Genomic DNA, 22,284 nt, shown 5'->3' with positions numbered 1-22,284 from the left:
AGGCTTTCAATGCCATCCAGACTGCCATCAACTCTTTCTTGTTGATGTGCCAGGACACCTGATCCCCCTTCCAGGTGCCTGACACTTCTCTTGTCCGAGCGTCGCTCCCCAACCTGCTTCCGATGCGTCGGGAAAAACAACACACGGCTGGGGTTCGCATGTAAAGAGACATCCTTCCACAAAACGAAGTGGGTTGTTCCACCACCGAAGGTCTCTCTTGATTCCCCTTGAGATCTTGAAGGAAAGAACTCCAGATCTAGGGAGAGACGTTTCTCCAGTCTGGTATAGGAAGAACTGTAGAGGCCTGAGATGCAACCTTCCTAGAGAAACGAATTGCTCCAGCGAGGAGAGTGTCCCCAGCAGACTCATCCACTCCCTCGCTGTACATGCATCTTTGGCTCTAGGAAAGGTTTGTTAATTTTTCTCGTAGCAACGAGGCTTATCCTCTTCTGGCGACGGAAAAACCCGAAAAGCCAGAGAAGCTATCCGAATCCCCAGATAGATCCGCTCTTGACTGGGGATTAATTGAGACTTCTGGAAGTTCACCAGAAGTCCCAGAGAACTTGCCAATGTAAGGGTCTTTGAAGGTCCTCCAGACATCTTTCTTGAGACTCTGCTCTGATTAGCCAGTCGTCGAGATAAAGCGACACCCTCACTCCCTCCAAATGTAGCCACTGCGCCACGTTTTTCATTAACCCCGTGAAAACTTGGGGTGCAGTCGATAGGCCGAAGCACAAGGCCTTGAATGGAAGCTCTTTCCTCCATCATGAATCGTAGATACTTCCGTTGAAGAAGGATGGATCGGCACATGAAAGTAAGCGTCTGAAGGTCTAGAGACACCATCCAGTCCCTGGATGAAGAGCCGCTAACACTGAGGAAGTTGTCTCCATGGCGAACTTCCTCTTTTCCACAAAGACGTTCAGGGCGCTTACATCCAACACCGGTCTCCATCCTCCTGAGTTCTTCGGAACTAGGAATAGTCTGTTGTAAAAGCCTGCAGAGCGGGGATCTTTCACTAGTTCTATAGCCTCCTTTCTCTAGCATGAGATCTTACTGCTAGAGAAAGGGCTTTGATTCATGATGGGGTCCTTGTACTTGGCTACCAACTCCCTCGGAGTTGTCGTCAATGGTGGTCTTGACGAGAAGGGAATGAGGTATCCTTTGCTGACAATCGATAGGGACCAATTGTCTGCCCCTTTGTGGGCCCAGACGTCGGCAAATTTCAGTAGTCTGGCACCCACTGATGTCTGGAGTCCTTGTTATCGCATATTTCTTCCCTCTGACTGACTTAGAGAAGGTTTTACCTCTCTTAAAAGGTCTCGTCCCTCTGGTTTGCAGAACTCTGACAGCGGGTCCTCCTCGAAAGGGCTCCTGTCTCAGAGGAGTCTCTTTCTTGGTTTTGGGTTGGAAGACAGAGCGAGGTTTCCTGGCCGCCTGGGCTAACATGTCCTGAGTAGCCTTAGCTGAAAGGGCACTCGAGACATCTTGAATAATTTTCTTGGGGAACAGAAGAGGAGAGAGTTGAGCATACATAAGCGAGGCCCTTTGCGCATGTGACACTGCCTTCGTGAGAAACGAACAGTAGACAGACCGTTTCTTAATCACTCCAGCTCCAAACAGTGAGGAGACTTCACTCGATCCGTCTCTCACTGCTTTATCCACCAAGCAAGTGAGGACACAGTTAAGATCTTCAGGAGACAGAGAATCTGGGGTCTGGGTCTTATTAGCCAGAACACCTAAAGACCAATCAAGGAAGTTGGAAACTTCCAGGACTCGGAACATTCCCTTCAGTAGGTGGTCAAGTTCGTTCATTCCCCACGTAGTCTTGGCGGACAGAGGGCGGAACGACGAGCAGAATCCACCAATGAAGAGAAGTCCGAGTCCGCAGACGAAGGGAGAGCGAGGCCTAAAGGTTCTCCCGATTCGTACCAGAATCCCAATCTGCCAGTCAGTTTAGACGGAGGGAAAGAAAAAACCGTCTTCCCTTTCTCTTCCTTAGAAAGGAGCCATTCCCCAAAACCTCTAAGCGCCTTCTTCATGGAAACAGTAGGTTTCATCCTTACACAAGCCGAAACCTTCGACGTCTTCGAAGTGGAGAATAACGAAAGAGGAGAAGGGGGAGCCCACAGGAGAAAGGATATCTCCAAACTCTTGCAGGAGTAACTCTGTCAGCCTCTTATAGATGGAAACAGAGGAGTCTTTTGGTCCTTCTTCTTCTGAGGGGTCCTGTTCTTCCTGAGCTGAAGAGCCCTCATGATCCTTAGAGGCGCGACTGTTCTTAAAAGAGTCTCTAGAGGAAGTAAGATGTATACGTCTTGGAGACAATGCTTCAGAAATGTGTCTACTTGCAACATCCTTCTTGTCTGGAGGAGTGCGTTTCCCAGATTCTTGGAGCCTAACAGGAGTAAGTCGGCAGTCAGGCGCAGAGCGCCTGTTTGAAGAAGAAACTTCTATCAGGCTCTTGGCGCCTATCCAAAGGAGAGCGGCTACCAGGCGAACAGCGCCTGCCATACGAGAAGCGCCTACCAGGCTCTTGGCGCCTGAACCGAGGCGAGAGGATCTCTGGCGACGAGCGCTACTAGGTGAGCGCCTACAAGGGGGAGAAACATGCTAGGCTCTCGGCGCCTGACTCGAGGAGAGTGAAAGTCGGAGAAGAGCGCCTGCCAGGAGAAACGCGCCTAACAAGCTCTTGACGCCTGTCCAGCTAAGGGCGCCCTGTCCGATTTAGGGCGCTTGTCACGGAGAGTGGAGGCGAGACGAGGAGCGGCTACGAGGCGAGTAGCGCCTACTAGGCTCTTGGCGCCTGTCAAGGGGAGTGCGATCCTGTCTCGAGAAGAGCGTCTGTAGGGTGAAGATCTCCTACGCGCAGTTTTGCTCCTTGTCCGAAGGAGAAACCTGCTGTCAGGCGAATGGCACTTAGACGCAGATGTGATCTTGTCCGAAGCAGAAAGTCTCCTGCGAGAATCGAACGCACAGGTGAGCGCGCCGCTTCCGTCGAATAGCGAGAGTCAGGAGAGGGGAGCCTGGACTTCTTTACAGGAAGCGAGACGTCCTTCCTACGACGAGAAAGACACGCAAAGAGAGCCAGCCAGAGCCGAAATCTGCGCCTGAAGGTTAGCCAACACCCTTGCAGGAGAATTCACAAACTCGTGAACAGGTGACGAGGCTCGATCTCCGCTCGGGGAACGATACTCCTGGAGATCTCTTACGCTTCTTCGCTTCCACCTCAGGCTCTTCCGAAAAAACTTCAGGGCTGGAAGGGCGGGCGCAGGGAGCGTTCCAGGCTCTCCTTCGAAGGGCGCGAGGCTTCCGAAGAGCTCCATCCTCGTTTAGGAGAAGGCGAAGGCGAAGACGAGAAGCATTGGCGCAATATTTCTCTCTTGGAGCGATCCAAGGTAGCCTGGGAACGATCAACAGGAGCTACCGAGGGGACGCCTGACCGTTGGGGATGCTCCCTAACCTTCCTGCGGCTTTCGACTTTCCTCCTCCACTGGGACTGGGAGTCTGGAAGAGGTCTAGGCCTGGAAGCATTAGGGAGCCGATCAGACGCACCCTCCACTGCACTGGGTTTCACTGCACAAATCACTATTGGAATCACTCTTACCTTCTAAATGGTTTGATTTTCCTCTCCATACTGCGAATGGTGGCTTTCATGGAGGCCACTTCCGAAGGCGCATCTTCGGCTTCGGTGCAGGGAGCAGGAGCTGAAAAACTGACAAAGGAGCTACTTCTAAATTAGGATTATCTATATCCAACTCGCTAATACGAGATCTACTACTGCTCCTGGAAGAAGCTTTCCTAACTTTATCCTTTTCAAGCTTCCTCAAGTAGGAAGACAAAGACTTCCATTCATCCTCATTCAGCTTTTCACATTCATTACAAGGATTATTAAAGGTGCATTCATTCCCTCTACACTTCAAACATACCGTGTGAGGGTCTACCGCAGCTTTCGGTAGCCTCACCTTACACTCAGTCATACAACAAACTCTAAACATAACAGATTTCTTAGTATCAACATCAGACATCATGAATCCAAGAAAAATCCAAAGAAAAGTCCAATAACTGTCCGCACAAATCGCGAAAGCCAGGCCAAAAGATCGGGTACTTCACCAAAAGTCGAGAAACAATCCAGGGCAAAAACGAGAAAAGAACTCCAACTGTCAAGAGGTACCGGACAACAGGTGTGGTCGACACCGACGACAGAAAAAATCTGGCAAGAAAGGTATGTTGGTTCTTACACCCGCTTCCCAGCGGCGGGTAAGGTAGATCACCTGACCTACCTGTCGCGTTAGCCGCGAGTTTTGAATTCTGTCGTGACGTCAGAGACGTAAGCTAAGTATATGTCTGACAGGAAAGTTCATGTACAAAAAGGCAATATTCAACTGCATGTAATGTTCAACCCCATTTTTACTGCATATATTAGGACTTTAGCATATGTCCCTTAGCAATAAGCCTAGCCTATGTTAGCGGTTGCTACTGTAGCCTAGTCTATGATTCTGACATCTAAACCTAAGAGCTAAAAGCTTAGAATATGCCAATAAAATTTATAAATACTAATCAGTATGTACTCATTTCAAATAATTATTAATTAATCATTAACTATAATACACAAACAAACAAAAAACAAACCTTCCAATCGATTGTTTACATTCAGCTCTTACCTGTCTTACGAGTATCGAACAAACGCCAGCAATCATTTTCCCTAGCACACAGTAAGCCATAAATTGTCATTAGTATCTCTCTTCAACTAATGAAACTACCAAACAGTATAATAACCATTCATTTCTATTCTTTATTCTATCTTTACCTAATGGAGATATCGAGTTACTGACAGCTATAATGAAACATACGTATACGTAACGTAATAATAAAACAGAAGAAGAATTCTAAAAAAATACGTATTTGTTGGCAGTCTGATTTATTTTATATATTTTTATGATATCTAATTCACAATTTTTTTATTAAATGTATTGCATGTACTCATTTCAAATAATTATTAAGTAACCATTAACTATAATAAACAAACAAAAAAAAGCTTCCAAACGTCTGTTTACATCCAGCAATTACGAGTATCGAACGATCGCCAAGCAATCAATTTACAGTACACAGTAAGCCATAAATTTTCATTCTCTCTCTTCAACTACTGAAACTACCAAAAAGTATAATAGCCATTCATTTCTATTCTTTATTCTATCTTTACCTAATGTTTTTTTTATTCAATGTATTGCATGAATAAATTTTTCAATTTACAGCATCCTTTTACCAATAGAATACTTAAACCACAAGGGGTAGATGCTGACCAATAGGAGAGCAGGACCTTATGGGGTGACTAGCATCAGGAACCAATGGGAGAGCGGGAGGATGGTGGCGAGTTTACTCAGTTGGCGGCGCGGGAGTTTTAAAATTGTTCTCGGTGGTCCGGGCGAATCTCGGGACTTTACAGCAACAACCTTTCGTATCTTGAAAAACTTCTTCGTATGTAGAGCAGTAAAATTTTTCGCATTGGCTTTCGTATCTCGAGTTTTTCGTAAGTAGAGCCTTTCGTATCTTGAGGTACTACTGTATATACTGTACACACAATTTCAATTTTAAACAAAATAAACTTTTAAGGAAACATGCTGCAACAACTTCACCACCAAATATATCAGGATAACTTTGTCTGTAACATGTCCAGTGTAAAGCAGGGTAAAGACAAATAAAGTCAAGAGTCAGAACAATCTCTCTTTCTCATTAAACTAGTACAAAATATCTCTCAAAAATACTTTTATAAACACTAAGATGTAATAAATTACTATTCAAACCTGTAAGCTTTGTTGATAAAATGACATGTGTGTGTTTATGCATTTATATTATGAGACTGTGCCACAATTAACGTTCACCACACTTACTATATATCCAGCAACGAAAAACACACTACGTACTATACTCTAAACAATTTTTTTAGTCTCAATAGCATACACGATGAGAGAAAAAAGGGAAGTTAAGGCATCATAAGTTACACATAATTTAAACATACTTGATACAAGACATATAAATATAAACACAAAGCATAAAATGCAAATATTTCTCAGCACTTCTTTTTATCTAAATCCTCTTGTCTTGCCTTATCATGATTCATACATCCAAAACGTGTTATGTACTATTCTTAACAATACAAAAAGTAAAAACTAGTTAATAAAACTGCACTCGAAGAAAGTAAAAAAAAAAAATGTGAGCATGTTGCTATGTGAAAGTGAAATGTTGACAATATCTTGTCTCGATACCAGCAAAAGGAAATGTAGGGTGACAGTCTGGTAAACTGGTGATTCCCATACCCACAGATGTTTAACTATCTTACTTCAAAGACCTGTCCAGCTGTTGTCATAGGTATTTTCACATAAACGATAAAGGTTTATATCCTTGTAGGAACCAATACTACAGAAAGAGGACAACCACTACTGCAACAATCAAATTATGTATAATACTGTAGCTTTGAAATGCTTATGATCAGCATCAGCCTCTTTTCAAATTAGCACTGACAAATAAAGGCATACATTAAGCTATACTTGTATTTATGCATCCTCAACACAAAACTTTCTCAATGCACAACTTTTTATAGAAAAGCATTAAATGTCAAGACATTTAACAATATGCATACTTACATCGTGAATAAGTGGAGAAGTCTTAGCCTTCTTCTTTGCTTTACTCTTCTTGCGGTCTGATGACTGTGATGTATACAAATTAAGAGATGCGTGATCCCTAGCACTAGCATTCCCTGTACCTGAATCTATGCGCTGTAATAAAATCCAAAGTTAATTTACTGGTTTATTTCTTTTTCATGTGAAAACTGTAAACAATAGCACAATGACTGAAGATATAAAATGGGGCAATAAGACACTCTGACTGCTTATTCTACCTTGCATCATAATATACCAAAAAGCATATTTGTACATATTAAGAAAAACTGTCCCCTTCTTATGATGAATATACGAACACAACAAACGTATTTCTTGAGTACAAACCTCTTACAGAGAGACCCCGACTTTCAACCATGTTACACTTGGGACAACTGGTCTTTATTAACAAGAATGAAAGTCAAAGCTGCTTACTGTATATGAACAGTCTATAAATAATGCAAAATATAAATTCAAATACTAAATAAATATAATACTTTAGCCTATTAATTAATATTAACTAATTATAATTTTTCAAGTCTAAATTTGTCTGGAACATAGTAACACCTAATATGCATTTACAGTGATGCTGTCAAGATTAAATGGAATTTTATCTGGAATTCTTCTCTAAATGAAGTCCACATGAAAGGTTTGTAAGAACTCATTAAGCTACAACAGAAGTGTGAAATCTTACTTAAAAAGGATAAACTGGCATATGTACTGGAACTTTTCTTTCAAGGCAGGCACCTCAAATATTTAAATAATGAACAAGACTGATGAAGTGTCAACCCCTAAGAAATAGCTGCTGAATGTCTTTTTAGTCGGAAGAATCACTGAGTCCCCACAACTTTGGAAGTTTTCGTATTATGCTTTCTTCAATTTTTTCTTTTTACATATTTGTTCCACCTCCGAATCTCTCTTTCTCTATAACTATTCCCTTATGTCACATAACCTACTTATTCTGATACTTTTTGTGGAATGGAATGGAATATAAAATTTAGACCAAAGGCCATGTGCTGGAACCTATGAGGTCATTCAGAGCTGAAAGGGAAACTGAGAGTAAAAAGGTTTATAAGGTTAAAGAAGAAGAAAACCTCACAGTTGTGCTATTAAACAACTGTTAGAAGAGGGTGAAAGATGATGGAAGAACAAGAATATGAATGGAGGTAGAGTAAAAGGAATGAAAGGAGTTGCAGCTGGGGGAAAAAGGGACACAGCAAAGAAATTTAAGTAATGCTTACAGGGATACCTTTTGTGCACCTTCTTTCAGAAGTTTCCACCACCTCTTTTTGATAATACATATTTACTATCACTTGCTTAATCCTTTCTCACTCCTTCTTTTCATATAGTACAAAGAATTTTTCTTGACTTGCTCTGTTTTTTCATCTTTTTATCCTTTGTCATTAAGCAGATATCAATATTATGTTAAGCAAGCTTTACCTATTCTAAGTAAGTAATTCTTAAAAGAACAGTGCCGATCGAAAAAAAAAATGAAGTGACTTACAATCAGACAGAAATAAATAATAATGTTTTACAATAAAAAGATATTGTTAGAATACAATAAAGTTTTTGTACATACTTACCGGCAGATATATACTTAGCTTATGTCTCTGACGTCCGACAGAAATTCGAATTTCGCGGCACACGCTGCAGGTAGGTCAGGTGATCTACCCCCCTGCCGCTGGGTGGCAGGAATAGGAACCGTTCCCGTTCTAGAACCAGATTTTCTCTTCCACCTGTCTCCTGAGGGGAGGCTGGGTGGGCCATTCATCGTATATATCTGCCGGGTAAGTATGTACAAAACTTTATTGTATTCTAACAATATCATTTTTGTACATGCAACTTCCCCGGCAGATATATACTTAGCTGATTGACACCCTTGGTGGTGGGTAAGAGACAACTATTTACTGAATAGACAGGTAAACAACATACGTTGTAGGTAATAAATAAATAAAACCTTGGTTTCCTACTTGTTCAGGCAGAAGATTCCATGGCTAATGCCTAGGAATCTGCTTCGCCTCAAGAGCCTCAGCGAGGATGTGACCTATGGCTAAGAGTTCTTGTGGGTCTGTCGATGTGGGGTCTTATCCATTTACTCGACAGAGCCTCTTACATGACAATATGCCTATGCGCCTAGTGGCATAATTAAGGAGCACAACACCGATCCCGATCACCTGATCCTAACACGAGGGTTAGTGCTTAAGTTGAAAAGAGTTATCCCCAACTCCTTTCAAACAACCCAAAGAAAAAAACACGACGTTAACTAAAATTTAACATCACTAGTGAAGGATCAGTATCGTCTCCCTATCCCAGCAATGTATCCGCAAACACGTATCAACCAAGAGAGAAGGATCTCTCGTAGGTTATCTTGACATCCTTCGGATATGGAAGTCAACACAGAGTTGCATCTCCCGTATGTGACAGCTAATATGTCCTTATGACATATTGTTAAGGAAAGAACAAGAATACAGAAAAGCTCGCACTCCATGCGCTTTTAATTCTCAGCTGTTTAAAGGAATCATCAATGCACTTGTCAAGTGCTTAGAGATCACATTGTCTCAAAGAAGGCCAGGGCATTCTTTGATATAGATCTCTTCTGGGTGAAGCCTGGAGCCTGGCTAGCGCCTCGCGCCTGGCTGGAGCCCTTGCGCCTGAACAATGGCGCCTAGAGCCTGGCTGGAGCCTTGCGCCTGAATGGCGCCTAGAGCCTGGCTGGAGCCTTGCTCCGGCCTGGCTGGCGCCTCGCGCCTGGCTGGCGCCTGATGGCTCCTCCCTCCTGGCTAGCGCCTCGCGCCGGTGGCTGGAGCCTTGCGTCTGGGCTGGTGCCTTGCGGCCTGGAGCTTGGCAGAAGACTTCATGATTACTGTCTATGAGTCTGCATGCCTCAAGAGTTTCAGCGAGGTAGGGACCTATGACTGACAAACCCTTCTGGATCATGTCAATGGGGGCTAACCCGCTTTACACGACAGAGCCTTCTCGGATCGTGCCAATGGGGGCTGATCCACTTACATGCAGAGCCTTACCTGTATCATATCAATGGGGACTAGCCCTCTTACATGACAGAGCTTTAGGTTTCTCTTTACTGGAAGGAGCCTTGCGCCTGGATGGATCCTCAATCCTGACTGGAGCCTAGCCTTGAAGGAGCCTGGCACCTGGATGGCGCCTGGCTGGCTTCTAGAGCCTGGCTGGCTTCTAGACCTGGCTGGCTCCTAGAGCCTGGCTGGCTCCTAGAGCCTGGCTGGCTCCTAGAGCCTGGCTGGCGCCTCGCGCCTGGCTTGGCTCCTCCACACTTGCTGGAGCTTCGAGCTTGGAAGAGTCTCTAGGCTGTCATGGGCGATGTCCACAATCGGACTAACTACATTGTTAATATCTGTCCCTGATTTTGTTCGCCTCTGGCGCATTTGCGTCAGGTTGGAGGCCCGCTCCTTCTCAGTATCCGGCCATGACAGAGTTACCTTGGAACTGTCCGCCTCTGGCGTTTTTCGCCTGTATTGGCATTTGGCGCTTGGCTGGCGCTACATTGTCCGAGAGTCCTGAACAACCACATAGTTTATCAGGAGACTGGAGAAGGGTGGAAGAAATTCTTCCCCTTTGAGCTTTTGGCCCCTGCCAAGGGGAGGTGATTTTAGTCAGCTACACCCAGTAGGACGACAGGATATCTAACAATACGAGAGAGAAGAGTCTTCCTCCGAGGAGGATCCTTCGTGAACACTTCTTTTGCTAACGAGATCTCTTTTCTTACATGTTGATGAGGTTCCTCGTTGCAGAATCTTCCCTATCTTGCCCGAAGGAAGGAAGGAGTCTGGAAGTCGAAGGAGAGACTGAGCTGAAATTGGGCGGAACCCTGAATTCTAGCTCTTATTGTATCCTTCTGAATACCTTCTGGGAAGCATTTTGAGCCCTCATTGCACCCCGAAGACACTGTAGGCAAACGTTTAAACCATCTCTTCTTCTGTAGATGAAAATGTAAGTACCCTGCCTGGGCAACTAACTTCTATCTGAAAGCGTTGCGTCAGGAATAGAGGGATTTAGTTCTTTTGCCAGACATACTATGCTGGCAAGAACCCATTGCCGAGTCTCCATTGAAAATCTGATGCGAGATTCCAATGCACAAAAAATTCACTTGTCTTCTTGGTCGTTTAGGCTAAGAGAAACAAAGAATTCCTTCATAAACTTCCTCAAAGAAGTTTGATGAGGAGCAGTTCCATTTTGTCGGAACACGGAATCTGTGGCCACAAAAAAAAAATTCCATTCCGAAGTAATGATATCCTACTCTTGTCGTATTTGCGGTATCGTATAGATCCCGAAGATCTTAATCCTCTGTTATCTCTAATTCCCCTTGTAGAGACAGAGTATAGCCTTTTACTGCGTTCTTTGATAGCAGATATATACATAGGTGATTCTTCCCTCTGAAAGTGAAGAAAAAACCTCGCTATGTGGTTCACAGAGGTATCGGAAGAGGACAGTTTCCTCATTCCATCTAGCACGATCTGCAGCAATTCTATGTCTTAGCCATGACTATTGTCATTTACCTTGAAAAATCCTCTCATTCATGTCCACTTCTGGTCAGTCTGCCACGTGGAAAGACTCAGAGTGGAGAGGTTTTTCAGGTCTATTTATAATAGATTCTGATAGAATATCCGATACTCTTGGAAAAGCCTTACGAAACATGCTGTGAGAAGAACGTGACTTCTGTGAATCCAACCTCTCTAAGGCCAAAATGAGGCATTCATCCTCTCTTCCTTTGACGCCCATTTATCTTAATATCTGTTAAGAATTTATAACTAGGGGAAAAAAGACTAAAGTTTATTCCCCTTCTTTAAATTAAAGATGTCGTATATTGCTACCTCTCTTGGCGTTCGAGGAAAGGAAGAGTCTATAGGAAGCCTCGTTCGTCTACCTTCGCGAGATCTATGAAGACTTTCCGCAGGTTCTCAAAACTCTTTCAATAAATGTTAGACATACGTTAACAGGTATTATCTTCGATCGTGAAGGTTCTCACGGACATGCAAAATCTTGCATCGAACCTTTAAGGATCGTTACGTTCCGTGTCTGTTCCCAAATAGGTTCTCTTTTGTTAACGCGAACAGGGGCGAAAAAAAGAGATTCTCGATGCTCTTTGCGATATGAGAGAGTCGTGGAATTGGCCTAAGTGATTAAAAAAAAATCATTTCATCATTCCTTGTAAGCGACCCCTTTCCGATTAAATGGGTAACGAAATCAGGAAGAATCTTGCCGTTACCGAGCCTCCGAGAGGCTACTGGTTTGTTGTTTGTTTGCATGGTGTTTTACGTGACTTACCGAACACGTCGAGAGTGAACTTCTATCACCAAAAATCCACATCTCTCACTCCTCAATGGAATGGCCGAGAATCGAACCCGCGACCACCGAGGTGAGAAGCAAACACCAAACCAACCACTACTGGACTCTAGGTTAATAACTCGCTAAAACGAGAAATATCTTGGATGGTACTTCTGGCGCATTGCGCCAGGCTGGCGCTTCTGGCGCAATTTGCGCCAGGCTGGCGCTTCTGACGCTTTGCGCCAGGCTGGCGCTTCCTTCTAGTTCTTTTAAGGTTATGTGCCAGAACATCTGTGACCTTATGGTACCCGACATCCTTCACGTGTTAATTCCGTTCTTAGTAGGAAAAAACTTTTATATACGTAGTATAGTCCATTCAGGGAAACAACTTCTGCCACTAAGAGAATGTTTCCCATCCGACTCACCCATCTTCTCTTGAGCAATATCCGATTCTAAAAAGGTTGTGTGCGTTTCTCGAAAGGATGAGAGAATTATATTATTTCGTGCTCTGCCGTATTAGACTCCTTTATAATACTGTCACATTGTGGTAAACAGCATTAATCTAGGAAACCTTTGTAAGGATACTAGGAATTCTGTAGTTAACCTCGGTATGCGCATAAGACTTGACCATACCGTAGTCTTAAAGTGAATTCTCTTCTACTACATTCATCTTCTCACTAAGCATGTACTCTAATAAGCCCATGCTTTCTTAAGCATGAGAGCATCATATAATATAGAGTTCCGCTGCGTTAGAATCCTTTAATATGTTACCTACGGTAAACAGCATTGAAAGGTTGTAATATCTTTCTTATTGAAAAGCTTCTTAGCAAAAGGCAGACAATATTTTATTTATGTTTGCTTAACTGCTCCCCTCAATCCGAGGCTAAAACCGCGATTGTAGGGGAGAGACACGGGTAGTTATTCCATCCCGCAGGGAGAGAGACATGTAACCAACCAATCATGACCGACACCCTACATGTTACCTGCGTTGGTCTCGACTCTCTAAGGCGCGATAGCAGTCTCCGTTTAGCCGTCTGGCCTTACTCTTCCAGAGTTGCCAGCTACTCCATTAAATAAAGGAATCTTATAAAATTATCGAACTTCAGGAAGTTCTTATTAATGCATATTTAAGCGAAACAAGACTTCGATAAATCTAGAAGCTAAGTAGGTGTGTCTTAACAATCCCTTTAAGCGTAGTCCTTCCTAGGAAATTCCTGGAAGGATACTGATAATTGAGTTGCTCTACGAAGAAGTAACTACGGTATGTGTGATTTGCCGTATCGTATTCTCATACAGCAGATACTCAACTACCTTCTTTCCTTGCGAGGCAGATAAAGGAAAAATTTTACTGTCTTCGTTCTTTTCGTTAATATATATCTCCTTAAGGAAGGAAGTTAATCCAGGAACTCTTTAAATCTTCGTGATTTCCTCATAAATCGCGGAAGAGACATAATTCCTGTTCGTCTGTAGGGTTTACGGAAGGAAGTAGATATTTCCTATCCGCCATCATACCCAAAAACGTCGATGAGATTCTTATAAGAAAAACTCCCAAAGCTCTTGCCATCTTCATAACGGGGAGGGAAGAGCATGAATGAAGGAGTGTGTCCGCATTACTCAAAGAGGAGCCTCGCGATCTGACCTCTCTCTCTTAAGAAGATTTGGAATATTCTGGCGCCTGGCTCCTTGCGCCTAGCGCCTGGATAGTTCCGCCGCGCGCCTGGAATGTTCCGCACGCTAGAAAGGAGACTCGCTCCTGGAACGTTCGCTTGTGTGGAAGGTCCCGTGCGCCCTGATAGTTCCGAGCGCCTACTAGACCCCTTTTAGAAAGAGCCTCTTGCCCGGAAACGTTCAATGGAAGGATCGTTCTGATTGCCACTGTACTATAAGGCTCCTTGCTCTAGCCGTCTGTTTTTCTGTTGCAATTTGCGCCAGGCTGGTCTCTTTGAAGGAGCCTTGCGCCAAGAAAAAATTTTCTAGAACGCTCGCGCTCAGTGCTAGAACGCGGCCCGCGTTTGGTTGTAGGAACGCGGCTCGCGCTAGTCTGTTTTCTGGAACGCGGCTCGCTGCTGGCTGTTGGAACGTGGGCTCACGCTAGCTTGCTGGAACGCGGCTTCCTAAGTTCCTGGCTGGCTCTTGCTCAGTGTTCTCTTAGTTTTCAGAGAACGCGCTAGATCATCAAAACATATACCTTCATCGTCTTTTCGGATGTAAGATGAAGAGACGCACTTTTTTAAGGATGCCTTTTCAATGGCTATCCTTGGCAGTCTGGGACGCTCTACAGAACCTGCCGAGGGGACGCCTGACCGGTGGGGATTCTCTGAAACCCCCCTTACGGCTTTCGACATTCCTTCTCCCCTGGGCTTGGGAGCTTGAAAGAGGTCTAGGCCTGGGAGCGAGACAGAGCCGATCAGACGCACCCTCCACTGCAATGGGGAACACTAGTTAATCACTTCTTACCTTTCAATATCTGCATTTTGAGCCACAATCCTTGTCTTCAAATTGCAATTATGAATTTGAAGTTTCTGCGAAGTAAGGAGGTGATGAGGATGCAACACTACTAGTACTGTTAATACTCTAATTGCTCGTTAGTACGAGTTTCTAAAAAACTTTTAAAAGAAACGTATCTAGTTTTTTACATGCTTTAACTGACTCCCTAAAGTAGGAAGTCAGTATATTTCCTCAATCAATTCTAACCACTTATTACACTATTAATTAATGAATAAATATTAATATTTCCCTTTCTTGCAAATATGTGAGTGTCTACCGAAAATTTCGGTAGTTACACGTCATATATTCTTCGAAATTTTCGAAGCCAAATTCATTAAAACGTTAAAAATAAAATTATAAAAGCGTATGCCGAACCAAAGACCCAGTACTTCCCTGCAAAAGACAGCCCAGAAGATCGATGGCGAATGAAAAACGAAAATCAAGTCAGGAGGTAGCAACAACATATGTTGACACTACCGCGACAGAGAAAATCTGGTTCTAGAACGGGAACACGGTTCCTATTCCTGACCACCCAGCGGCAGGGGGTAGATCACCTGACCTACCTGCAGCGTGTGCCGCGAAATTCGAATTTCTGTCGGACGTCAGAGACATAAGCTAAGTATATATCTGCCGGGGAAGTTGCATGTACAAAACCTACTTTTATATCATACCAACTATTCACTAATTCTCTACCAATTATTTATAATTACTCTCAATCTGTGCAAAAGCACCAATGTGAAAAACACACAGAAAACCCTGACAAACATATGCCAGCCAATTCCATCAGACCACAAGATGACATATCTAATTTTCCTCTGTTATCCTCAATATGAGGAAAGATGCACAGCAAGAGGGTATTTATAAATTAATATGGCTGGAAAAATGTGTTTTATAGTAAAAACATTGTTATCATGAACCCATTCATTAATCATACTCTGAACTGCAATTGTGGAGAGACAAAGCAGATGGGTCCCTCCAAGAGAAATGAACACTTAGCTGCAACAAGTGAAGTTCCAGATAATGGGAGAGAGAGCAGGCAATAATCCTCTAAATGATTAAGTGCTTCCATAAAGAATTTATGATGGAATAACCAAAATTAGTGCACTCCCAAAGCATATGTTGCAAACCCAAGCAAAGGGGGATGTGGAGGTGGCCATATTACAAGGTAACATCATGAATGACAGCAGAGCTGTCTGGAAAAATGGAATTTTCATTATAAAATGAAATTTTATTGCATACTTACCGAACAATTATACAGCTGTAGGTTCCCTTACGAATGGCAGACAATAGATTCAAAACTTCTGCGGTGGCGCCGCCATCGCTGATGTAGGTGACGTCATCTCCCTCCATTCGAGGGAGCTACAGCTACAACTGCCAGGTAACATTATTCGTTCTGCCCAGCCATCCACCTGTGGGAGGAGGGAGGGCTGTTTGATTAATATTGTTTGGTAAGTATGCAATAAAATTTCATTTATAATGAAAATTCCATTTTATTGCAGTGTCTTACCAAACAATTATACCGCTGATTACCCATTGCAAGGATGGGGGGCTGTGGATGTAAGCTTTACTTCAAAAATAACACATGATTCTTGAAAATAAAGTATACCCAAAAGCACTGTTAGTGCCTGTTGTACCTTACCTTGTAAGAGAGCTACTGCAGGAGAATACTGCCTCTGGTCGGTGCTCATCTTACATAGTAGAAGGCTTGGAATATGACCAATGGGTGCCTCTACCATGGCGGGTGGAAGATTCCTCCTAAGTCATGGTGTTCACCGCTGACTCAACGAAGAATACAACAAAATATTGTCCTTGCCCTGGGCTAAGACCAAAACAACCAACATGAAAAAACTGTCACCTACACAGAAAAAAACCCTTACCCACCAAAACTAACACTAAAATGACTGGTGAGTACTCCAGGTACATTGTACCCCCAGACTTCCCTTTAACTCGTCACTTGGTACAAGGGCGAAACATAGGCCTAACATGAGGGAGCAACTCCCTATGTCGTTTCTCCCAACACCATGCCAGCTACCGAAAGTGGACCGAGAGACTTACAATCTTCAAACACTGTCTCAATTTCTTTCAAATAATGCGTAGCAAACACAGATTTAGACCTCCAAAAAGTACTTTGGAGGATAGCGGATAGCGACAAGTGTAAAAAAGCGAGGGAAGTCGCTACCACTCGAACTTCATGCACTTTCACTTTCAGTAAAGGAAACACTGCGTCGTTAGCTTGAGAATGTGCTTCGACAATTAACTCTCTCAGAAAAAAAGGAAATAGCGTTTTTTGAGAGGGGACAAGAGGGATTTTTAACAGAGCACCACAAACGATTCGACTGACCTCTAATCTTCTCTGCTCTGCAGAGGTAATATCTTAATGCCCGCACGGGACATAAGAGACATTCTTCTTCTTCATGGCCTATCAAGTCTGTCAGGTTCTTGAGAAAAAAGTTACGTGGCCATGGATTAGAAGGGTTTTCGTTTTTCGCGAAAAAATTGAGCTCCACGGAGCAAACTGCGTCGCCTTGAGAAAATCCCACTTTTTTGTCCATTGCATGTAGCTTGTTAACTCGTCTAGCTGATGCCAATGCAACTAAAAATAACGTCTTCTTGGTGAGATTCCTCATAGACGAAGAAAGTAACGGTTCAAAGGGAGGACCCGAAAGCCGTTTAAGAACTATATAGAGATTCCATACTATTGAGCCCTTTGACGATTTGGAAGTCTCGAACGATTTAATTAGATCGGAAAAATCACTATTCGTGGATAGGTCTAGTCCTCTGTGTTTAAAAACTGAAGCCAGCATCGCTCTGTATCCCCTAATAGTCGAAGGCGCTAAACGCTAACGTCCCTTAAGAAAAGAAGGAAATCAGCTACGTATTTCGCTCACAGATGTTTCAGAAGAAGAGACTTTAGTCTGTCTACACCATTTTCGAAACATTCCCCATTTAGACCAGTATAGTCTGTTAGAAGAATCTCTTCTGCAGTTCGCGATAGCTTCTGCAGCTCGTCTCAAAAAACCTTTCGCTTTGACGAGACTCCTGACAGTCTGTATCCTGTCAGTGCCAGAGCGGATAATCCTTGGTGGAATCTTTCGAAGTGCAGTTGTCTGAGTAGACATCTCTTTAAAACCGGAAAAGAAGGTCTGGGGTGAAGTCTACGAGCAAGTCGAGGAGATCTGGGAACCATTCTTTCCTTGGCCAGAATGGAGCGACTAGTGTCAGAGAAACATTTTTGTGGAATGACACTTTGTTCAGCACCTGTCTTATTAGGCCGAACGGGGGAAAGGCGTACGCTTCCAGGCCCGACCAGTCTAGTAACATTGCATCGACTGACCATGCAAGAGGGTCCAGGACTGGAGAGCAAAACAGCGGAAGGCGGTTGTTCCTCGAGGTTGCAAACAGGTCTATCATCGGCTTTCCCCAAAGTTTCCATAGGTCTAGGCAGACCTTCGCATCGAGAGTCCATTCTAACGGCAGTACTTGATGACGGCGACTTAGTCAGTCCGCCAACACGTTCATTTTCCCTTGAACAAATCGAGGGATCAGCGTAACTTGAAATTTTTCTGCCCACAGAAGCAGATCTTTTGCAAGGTTGTAGAGGGTGAAGGAGCGCGTTCCCCCTTGTTTCCTGATGTAGGAAAGTGCTGTGGAGTTGTCTCCGTGAACTGCTACCACCTGTCCCGTCATGAGATGAGAGAATGCCTGAAGTCCCAGGAACACTGCTAATAGCTCCCTCACGTTGATATGAAGAGAGGGTTGCGTTTCCGACCATTCCCCTGATGTTTCGTTCTTCCCCAACAGGGCTCCCCAACCTCGTCAGAGGCGTCTGAAAAGAACTGAAGGGTTGGGTGGAGCGGACGAAGTGAAAGACCCTCTACCAGTCTTGGTTTTGAAAGCCACCACGCTAAGTCCTCCTTGATTTCGTCTGAAATTGAGAATACTGTCGAGTCCGGTTGAGTCTTTCTGCACCATGAAGCCTTCAGGAAGAATTGTAAGGGCCTCATGTGCAGCCTTCCGAGTTTGACAAACTGTTCCACCGAAGCTAGTGTTCCTAACAGACTGGTCCAATGGTTGGCGGAACAGGACTTGCGGTCCAGGAAGTCCTGTACTACTTCCAGACACGACTGGACTCTTTTTGGTGAAAGAAAAGGCCGAAAAACTCGAGAGTTCATAGTCATCCCCAAATAGAGAATGTTCTGAGTCGGAATTAGCCGAGATTTCTCCTCGTTTATAAGAGGACCTAACGAGTGAGTTAATGAAAGAGTCCTCTTGAGATGAAGAGGAGCGGAGAAGCCAGTCGTCTAGGTAGAGTGACACACTGATGCCCAGGAGGTGTAACCACTTTCCCAGAGGAGTCAACGCTCGCATAAATACTTGCAGTGCTGTCGAGAGGCCGAAGCAAAGTGCTTGAAACTGGTAGGTCTTGCCCATGAACACAAACCGAAGGTATTTCCTAGAGTCCTGGTGAATTAGGATATGGAAGTATGCGTCCTGCATATCCAAGGATACCATCCAGTCCCTTTGACGAAGGGATTCCAACACTGAACAAGTCGTTTCCATATTGAATTTGGTCTTCTGAATGAACAAATTCAGTGTGGTTACATCCAGTACGGGCCTCCAGCTCCCCGATGACTTGGGGACTGCGAATAGACGGTTGTAATACCCCGGGGATGGTCTGTTGCTTATCTCCTCTATGACAGCCTTCTGCACGAGAGTCTCTATTTCTCAGGTTAAGGCTACAAACTTCTCCGAGCCTAGAGAGTAGGCGGGTAATGTAATGGGAACATTGGATAGAGGCGGAGTGTCTTTGAAAGGAATGGAGTAACCGAACCGGAGAACTTGGGTCACCCAGTGCTCTGCCCTCTGCGACTCCATTCCTCCCAAAAGAGACTCAATCTGCCCCCTACCGGAGCATGAAGGATTGAAGGATCACTTGGATGATTTCGTGTCGGGTTTGATCGAGGACTTGGTTAGGTGTCGTAAATTCGATCGAGGCCTGACGAACGGTCTAGACCTACCCCCTCGAAAGGGTTTCTTCTGCAAGGGTGATCCCGAGGTGGTAGTCGTCACAGTCGAGGGTTTAACCCGCTTAGAAGACTGAGCAAGCAAGTCATTAGTAGATTTCTTTTCCAGTGCGGAAAGTATCTTGGCCAGTGTTTCTTCGGGATACAGATGATCCTTGTCGAGAGGAGAAAACAAAAGGGCGGACTTCTGAGGCGAAGCGACTCCTCTCAAAACAAAAGGAGTCCCGAATGCAAAGAGAGAGCCCAGCTCATTGCAACCATCCCGAACTGATTTGTCGGCACATGACAAAACCCCAAGCCAGTCTGATGCCAGGTCCTCCTGGAGAGTAGGGCAATCCTCTATTTTCGTAGAGAGGGCTCTGATTGTCCAGTCCAAGAAGCTCATAATCTCTAAAATCTTGAAAATATTCTTTACCAAATGGTCCAACTCGGGCGATGTAAAGAATATCTTAGCTGCTGCAAACGCAGACCTCCTATTTGCATCCACCAGGCCAGAGGCAGACACTTCCATAGAGGGGGCTTCTCCGGTTACATAGAACCTATACCTCTTCTTAACAAGTTTCGACGGAGGATAGGCGAAAGTTGCTTTCCCGAGCTATCTCTTGAGCTTCAACCAGTCTTCTATATCACGAAGCGAATGTTTAGCAGCCTTGGAAAGTACGAGCTTTGGGAGAAGGATCGAAATTCTTCCTTCTCATCAGGAAGATGGAAGCAGGCGACCTGGGAGCGGCTGCTACGAAGTAATCTGGGTACATGTCCAGAAGGTAGCGTAAAAGTTTCGAATAGCACAAGAGAGGGATAGAGTCCGCTTCTAAGTCCTCCTCGTCATCCGAAGAGATAGGCGATAGAGATGGTTCTTGATTCGACTCATTGTTCTTCGTACATTGTTTGCTTTCTTTCATCCAGTTCATCAGCTCTTGCAACTGCCGACGTAAAGGAACTAGATTCTCGTCTTCTTGAGTTGAAATCGTAGCAACCGGGGTCGTGGACTTCGACACGATCGACACCGGAGGTCTAGCGCCAGTCGAATTATCTGTCGCATGCAAAGTTGAAGGTAAACTTTCGACAGCTTGATGAGTCGAAGATCTCGACGAACTCAGAATCGGTCGCTCCACAATCGAGTCGAAGGTGGCAGTCGCTGTCGTAAGAATACGAGGCAAAGTCCATGTAGCTACGCTACACGACGGGCGAGAGATATCTACTTCTCTGTTCCTCTTCACAGGGGGAGGAGAGAACACCTCTTCAGTCGAACGTCTCTTCAACGGACGTGAGGCTGAAGAATCACGCCACTTATGACGTGTAACCGGCGACGAATCACTCGACTCTGTCGATAACTGGTTACCGAACGACACACCTTTTCAATGGTATTTAGTCGAATCCTGCTGTCGCACCACAGGATCGACGGAGGAAGCGACTGTCTGTGAGCAAACCCCGACAGTCTCCCTTGGACCTTCGGTATGTCTTCTCCCCGAGGTGGGGGAGCGGGACAGGGACCTTCGTCTAGGAGAACTATCGGAACAAACAGCCAACCCCTCAGATTGCACTGCACTGACACTTTTCACTTCACTAGAAGTCTTTTCTATGAAAGACTACAGATAAACCTAACTACATAACCGTATTAGCGAATACATCAAATTTCTTTCCAAATTTAGACTCGAGGCTGGCAATGGTGTCAGGAGAAACTCCACGGGAAGTTGGCAAGGGAGTTACAGGAGCAGGAGTAGGAGGACTCAAGATCGAAGATATAATAAGAAGAGAAGGAGAAGGAATAGGAATAGGCGCAGGTGCTTCGATAGAAGAAGCAGAAAAAGCTAAACTAGTCTTACTTTCAGCTCTGAGAGCCGCCATCCTCTTTCTATCCTTAATTATCTTCCCCAAGTGAGAAACAAAAACTTTCCACTGCTGTTCACTCCAATCCTTACATTCATCACAAGTAGATTCTCTAAATTTAATGCACTTAGTGTGCGAATCATAAATTAATTTAACTAACCTAGTTTTGCACCCTCCGGCGCAAAACCTAACTACTGAAGGACTAGAGTCCGACATGATGGTAAGACCACAAAATTGCAGAAAAGAAATTCCGCTTCAATCCTACAAACACGGAGTTTAATACTTCACGGATATGGAGAGATAATACTTCCCAACAAATGAAGAAAAAAGTCTGCACTGACCACCGATGTTCACCAGAAGCCAGCAGAGAACGAATTGATGTTACCTAGGCAGTTGTACCTGTAGCTCCCTCGAGTGGAGGGAGATGACGTCACCTACATCAGCGATGGCGGCGCCACCACGGAAGTTTTGAATCTATTGTCTGCCATTTGTAAGGGAACCTACAGCTGTATAATTGTTCGGTAAGACACTGCAATAAGTTTTTTTTTTTTTAATCTGTGTAATTATGGAGTCTACCCTAATGTTGGGACATGAGAAAACTTGAGCACAATACCAAGAGTGAAAACAAAGCTATCAGGAAAAATTACTTTCTACCTTGAACTTTACCATGTGGCATTAACCCAAGGTCAAATGTGTATGGTTTGATGTTAGAAAACAAATTGACTTGAACACAATTCCAGAGAAAAATATGCAGAACCAAATTTGAACACAAGTTATCCTAAAAAATACAAAATTTGTGGATAAAAGACACTGATGAACAAATAAAAAAAAATCACAGTCCTTACTATAAGGCAACTGCAAATTTTGAGAGGCCCTGGTAACAACACCATCATAAAAACCTAATAATACCCTCCTCCAAAACTCACAAAAAAATCTTGATTAGGCAATCAAATCCTGATAAAAACAAAATGGATAAATACAAAGGAATT

General features: G+C 44.1%; 1 protein-coding gene across 1 annotated transcript in view; it reads right to left on the bottom strand.

The window, feature by feature from the left end:
• The window catches only part of LOC135212614 (transcriptional adapter 1-like), a 73,327-nt gene that overhangs the window by 29,517 nt on the left and 21,526 nt on the right, over window positions 1-22,284 (bottom strand). Inside the window, exon 3 of the mRNA XM_064246191.1 lies at window positions 6,642-6,773. Within this exon, the coding sequence (XP_064102261.1) occupies window positions 6,642-6,773 (132 nt within the window). The remainder of the gene's footprint in view (window positions 1-6,641; window positions 6,774-22,284) is intronic.

The sequence above is a fragment of the Macrobrachium nipponense genome, chromosome 41, assembly GCF_015104395.2.
Source record: "Macrobrachium nipponense isolate FS-2020 chromosome 41, ASM1510439v2, whole genome shotgun sequence".
NCBI classification, from domain to species: domain Eukaryota; kingdom Metazoa; phylum Arthropoda; class Malacostraca; order Decapoda; family Palaemonidae; genus Macrobrachium; species Macrobrachium nipponense.
This window is presented reverse-complemented; position numbering and strand designations above follow the sequence as displayed.